The 5,176-nt window shown below is 41.8% G+C and overlaps 2 protein-coding genes across 3 annotated transcripts in view; both read left to right on the top strand.

Moving 5' to 3' along the window:
• The first annotated feature begins 337 nt into the window (after positions 1–337).
• On the top strand, positions 338–3,422 carry LOC105363606 (48 related 2). Of its 2 annotated transcripts, none has more exons than XM_011501346.1 (5): positions 338–599; positions 1,028–1,200; positions 1,490–1,601; positions 2,245–2,453; positions 3,105–3,422. In XM_011501346.1, exons 1-5 carry the CDS (start codon positions 493–495, stop codon positions 3,209–3,211), a joined length of 708 nt encoding a protein of 235 aa, XP_011499648.1. In that variant the 5' UTR covers positions 338–492; the 3' UTR covers positions 3,212–3,422. The 2 variants fall into 2 exon arrangements, with proteins under 2 accessions (XP_011499648.1, XP_011499647.1); XM_011501345.1 differs by having other exon boundaries at positions 2,242–2,453.
• Positions 3,423–5,033: 1,611 nt separating this feature from the next.
• The window catches only part of LOC105363689 (uncharacterized), a 9,413-nt gene continuing 9,270 nt past the window's right edge, over positions 5,034–5,176 (top strand). The window contains exon 1 of the mRNA XM_011501440.1: positions 5,034–5,126. Within this exon, the coding sequence (XP_011499742.1) occupies positions 5,034–5,126 (93 nt within the window). The remainder of the gene's footprint in view (positions 5,127–5,176) is intronic.

Raw genomic sequence — 5,176 nt, 5'->3', positions numbered from 1 at the left:
TCACTTCCTCGCACATATAATAACAATACGAGCCCATACATTAAACAGCCCCGTGGAGGACGTTGGAGATGGTGCGTTTGGAGTCCGAAGAGTTAGCGCCAACGATTAAACACAGATTCGCACGTAATGATCCCCTAGTGATAAATCAGCTTCGCAGCGCTCGTGGACCAATGGGCGCCTAGGAGGCCAATGGCAGCCTAACCGAGCTCCTCGATTGGCCCAACTTTCGTTCCGCCCGCCCACGCAGCGGGACGATCGATTCGCCGCCCCCAGCTTGCGGCCAGCCGTATAAAGGGAAAAATGCCCCTGCGGGAGGACCGAATGCCAAACCAGTCGCAACTGACGACGGAGCTGTCCAAGATATTTGTCAGTGTGTATTGTGGAGCATATTGCCGTTGAATTTCGCTGAAATTAGTGAGCGAGAGAAGAATAATAGTAGCAACAATAAGTAGTCACAGTGATCTTGAATAGGACATAAGGAGCTGGTGAGCGATGACGTCCCATCCTGTATTTGATTACGAGGAGCGGGACCAGAGACTCCGTCACCGAGTTGTCGTTGCCAATGCAAAACCGTCGGATACGACGGTTCCTTGTTCTAGGTAAGTGTTATGCCTGTTCATAGAATTGTCAATTTGTCAATTTGAGAATTTAGTTTAGAATGAATAATTCGAATATATGTATATTATATTGAGTATTAATTGAAAAAGCAAATGTTTCTTGTCAGAAACATTGTTTAATGTTAAACGTTGAATATCTAATGGTAAATAATTAAAAAGAAGGTTGCAAATATTGTCATTGTCGAGGAATATTGGAAATGTGATTTTTTTTTATATTTACGTAGACGTTGTTCGACAAATGAATTGTTAATACATTTATGATTTCGCGTCTATAAATTATCTCTCGGCGAGCAATTGAACTTGAACTTCATAATTAACGAAGATTATAGGAACATTAATCAAAGGCTGAATTAAAGGTTAGTTTTTAAGAGTCCAAGATAATCTTGTCTCACTTTAATCTCTGTCCACAGCGGCCCGCAATACTTCCTCGGCCCGGGTGGCGACATGAGCGAGGACGACGTCGTCGACCTGCCATCCTGTGTCTACGCCGGTAGATCCTCCCAACAACAGCAGCAGCACGTGAACCATCCTCCGCAACACACACACTCACCCTTGCATTACCATGTGCCTGTTACAACACCCGGTATGTAGATATTCCTATGTTTGAATTTCTAGGCATTGAAGCCTTGTCAAGGAATCGTTTAATCTTCTTTAAATGATGTTTAATGGGATTTTGTTAATTTTTCATTAACTCATATACTTATGTAAATACGAGTGAAATGAAAGGAAGAAAATTCGAGAGAGAAAGAAAAGGATTTTTTCAGGAATTGAGTGAAGCCAGTTGAGAATATCGTTACAATCATTACTTTCATTATCGGTAATATCCGAATCGGCTAAATAGCAATTAACCATTGATATGTTGCTCATTGCAGATCATACCGAAAATGATATGAATGGCGTCGAAGAGGGTTATTATCCGAATGGGAGTCCTTACAGAATTCAAAGACACGCTGCCAATATTCGAGAGAGGAAGAGAATGCTTAGGTGAGTCGAAAGTTGAAAGTTTATCAGTAGCCGACAGCTTAAATTAATCCGAATTTTAAATAGAAACGTATTAATAGTCTAAACTATGTGTAGTTATTTGAATAAATGTAACATTATTATTTGACATGCACCTTTCATTCAAATGACAGCCAGTAAATAACGTAAGAATCCCTGATTTAGCATTTAATGCGTAAATCTACGTATTTTGGTGTAATGAAGGGCATTTGGTATTTGGACTCAAATTTTATTCAAGCGATTTAAATAGGCTATAGTCGTGTCGGGAGGATAATACCGAGTCCTAATTTATCTCTCTCTCTCTCTCTCTCTCTCTCTCTCTCTCTCTCTCTCTCTATCTATCTATCTATCTATATATATATATATATATATAGAAATTCAGCTCGCATCAATATTTCACATTTGACAAAGGGACCATGTTGACACGTCGACACGTTTATCCCTAAAGAGAAAAAAGATAATCATACGGGAGTTACGGGGATACGTTCGTTGCCGGTATCGCCACCTCGATATCTCAACTGGTCCGCGGCAGGTGGCCAGCAACGATCGTATCAACCTAGGCGTTAAAAGAGCTTGAGCTTAGTCCAAGGAGCCGATCGAGCGTGAGTGTGCTTACGATTTTTAGCAGCATCAACTCGGCTTTCGACGAGCTCAGGGTACACGTGCCCACATTCCCATACGAGAAGCGCCTCTCCAAGATCGACACACTGCGGTTGGCCATTGCCTACATAGCCCTCCTGCGGGAGGTCCTTGCCGCCAGGCTCGACCCGCTCACCTACGTCGAGCGCTGTCTCCGAGGCGAGATCAACGGGGAGCGCGCCGAGTGGAACACCAGCGGTGAGTCCGACCTCCGTCTCTTTCCTTCCGGTTTGCCCAGACGACGATCCGCGTCGCACGAACATTACCAGCAACTTTGCCATAAGCTCTTGCAGGAGGCGAGAGAGTCTCTCTCTCTCTCTCTCTCTCTCTCTCTCTCTCTCTCTCTCTCTCACTTTCGAATACCATGGCAACGCGGCGTGCAATTAATGAAGGCTTTTAACAGGATTGGTCATAATTCGCTCGTAATTCGCTCCTAATTGGCTCGTAATTCGCTAGTAAATCCATGCCGGATTATCGTTATCAATGGTACGTTTATTTATAATCGAAAATTCTTAAATATGCCTTATTTAATTCTCGGACGCGAAGACTTAAATGCAAGATGACGCATTTTATCGAGTTGCATTCAACAGTGTGGGTGGGTGGATATGGACGTAATCATTATTATTCGTTATATAATCATTATTATATCATTGCATGAGCTCGCGTGTGTCGCAAAATATAGGATGAAAGCCGTGAAATATAAATTTCTTTACGAATGTGTATATTGTGGACTTTATAATGGGCAAAGTGGAAAAGTACTGATTGAAAGTACGTAAGCTTTTATTAAATTACCGCAATCATCGGGATGACAATAATGAGGTGTTAACGAGATAAAATCAATGTTCGCAGATTTAACGGCGAGGCTGTCATGGATAAATTGGGAGAACCTCGGTGTCAATCCAAATCGACGCTCAGTACTGACGTCACTGGCCCTCACTACTGACAATATGAACTAAAAAAATTGCCGAGAGTTAACGAGAAGACACAGTTTTTCGTTTTATCTTTTTCCTTTTGTACATACATATTACCGAATTTCAAGTAAAAAATGCGTGCTCATTGCCAAAGAGATTATACATTACCAAATTTAAAATGTAAGATCATTTGTATATTATGAATTCCTTTAGTCATGCGTGTGCAATAATAAAGCGTTTAAAAATCCATGTAATTCGTACCAATTAATTACATAATCAATTTAGCACTCTAGTCGAAAGAACGACAACATCAAATTAATAATCATAAGTACGTGATTTTTATTTGGATAATCCTATTAAATATCATTTCTTGGACTGACAGTAAGAAATGTAAGCTTACGTTCAGGCGGAAATTATTTCACTTTTCATGTGGCGTTTTCTAATTTTTATCAACTCTTTTGTAAAAACATTTATCTGTATAATGAATAAATGCTGGAAGGATCACTATCACTCCCATTGTTGGTTTTCCTTTTTTTTTTTTCTTTTTCATTTTTATTTATTACCATTATTATTATTATTGTTGTTGTCATTGTTATTGCTATTATTGTTATTATTATTATTATTTTCAGTATCAATAATTAGCTCTCTTTGCAATATTCCAAATAAATGGACTTTTCACATTCGAAGATCGGGCATTTGATGTTAGAATTTTTAAATAACATTCCGCCAAAATTATAAATTAGGACAGCAATTTCTTGTAATTAATGTATTATAAATACGTCATTGAGAAAGTCAAAATTTGTATGAAATTTATACATGAATGAAAATGAGATTAATAATCAATATTGCATATGTAAACATCTTTGGTTTCTTTTTTCTTATTTTTTTTTTTTTTCATTTTTTTCTTTTTACGACAGATAAACATACATTTAGTTTGCCAGGTCTTATTTAGTAATTTACGAATGCCTGGCTCTCACACAAAATCGAATAATCAATCATTTTGTACAGTAAATAGCTCGAGTCGGTAATTTACTATTCATCGTGAAGTTTAACGCACAGTTCCACCTGCCACCTAAAGCCAATCAATAATTATTTTTTATCGCTACTTATTGTTTGGACAGACAATCATCAATGTTATTTTACCAGGTCAAAGGGAATACCGCTCGCGCCATTCTCCTACCACGTACCACTCGCAATTACGAAGAAACCCGTCCACCTACTTTTGTATTATTTCCCAGCCCACCCATAGTCCCACCCGTGCCGCGCGGCGCCCCCGCTAAGGAGCTTCGACAGGGCCGTCCGTGTGAGCGAGAAAGCAGGCGAGAAGAAGCAAGTAAGTTGACGTAGAATCCGTTCGTCCGAGCCACCGCACCCCGGAGCCTGAGCAGCCACGGCGCAAATCGATTGCATTGCGTGGAAGAGGACAGAGGACGAAAACAAACGAGGCTCGAAATACACTCGTCACTTCAGGCCCGTCACAAGCTGCCGCCCAGTCGATGCCGTCGACGCGAACGCCTTATCCTTCAACTACCACCGGCTTCCCAAAAGCGACGCGATTCCGTAGAATTGGCACCCGAACCCGACCTGTTGCCGGCCATCGAGGGCCAACCGTCGCCCCCGAGCTGACAACCGCGGCGACCTCGTCCGCGCGAAGGTTATGTTTGCGCATCACTTGTACGCGAGAGCCTCCGTTGTTTTGCAAGTCGAGCGCGGTGAGAAAAAGAGGAAGGAGGAAAAAAAGAAGAAAAAAGCGCTCCTCTTGAAAACAAAGGAAGGCAGAAAACCGCCGGGAGGGAAACTTAGGTTCAGCGCCGCCGAGCGGAGCTTCCCCTTGGCAAAGTGTTTTTTATCAAGTATCCGAGAATAGATGGCCGCGGACGAGGTAAGCGTGATTGCGCTCGTCGAGAATCTGGAGCTTCTGGTGCCGAGGCGACTGCCTGCCCGACTCCTCCAAGATCGTGCCCAACAGCAGCATCAACAGCAGCATCAGCATCAGCATCAGCATCAGCA

Source organism: Ceratosolen solmsi, unplaced genomic scaffold (genome assembly GCF_000503995.2).
Source record: "Ceratosolen solmsi marchali unplaced genomic scaffold, CerSol_1.0 scaffold3, whole genome shotgun sequence".
Taxonomy (NCBI): Eukaryota; Metazoa; Arthropoda; class Insecta; order Hymenoptera; family Agaonidae; genus Ceratosolen; species Ceratosolen solmsi.
The sequence above is the reverse complement of the archived record's forward strand: the minus strand, read 5'-3'. Positions and strand labels throughout refer to the sequence as shown.

Bases quoted from the DNA above. Each gene is read 5' to 3' on its own strand.
- LOC105363606 (XM_011501345.1), top strand. From the start codon at position 493: ATGACGTCCCATCCTGTATTTGATTACGAGGAGCGGGACCAGAGACTC. The intron at 1,201-1,489 runs GTATGTAGATAT...TGCTCATTGCAG, and splicing joins TGTGCCTGTTACAACACCCG to ATCATACCGAAAATGATATG. The intron at 2,454-3,104 runs GTGAGTCCGACC...CAATGTTCGCAG, and splicing joins CGCCGAGTGGAACACCAGCG to ATTTAACGGCGAGGCTGTCA.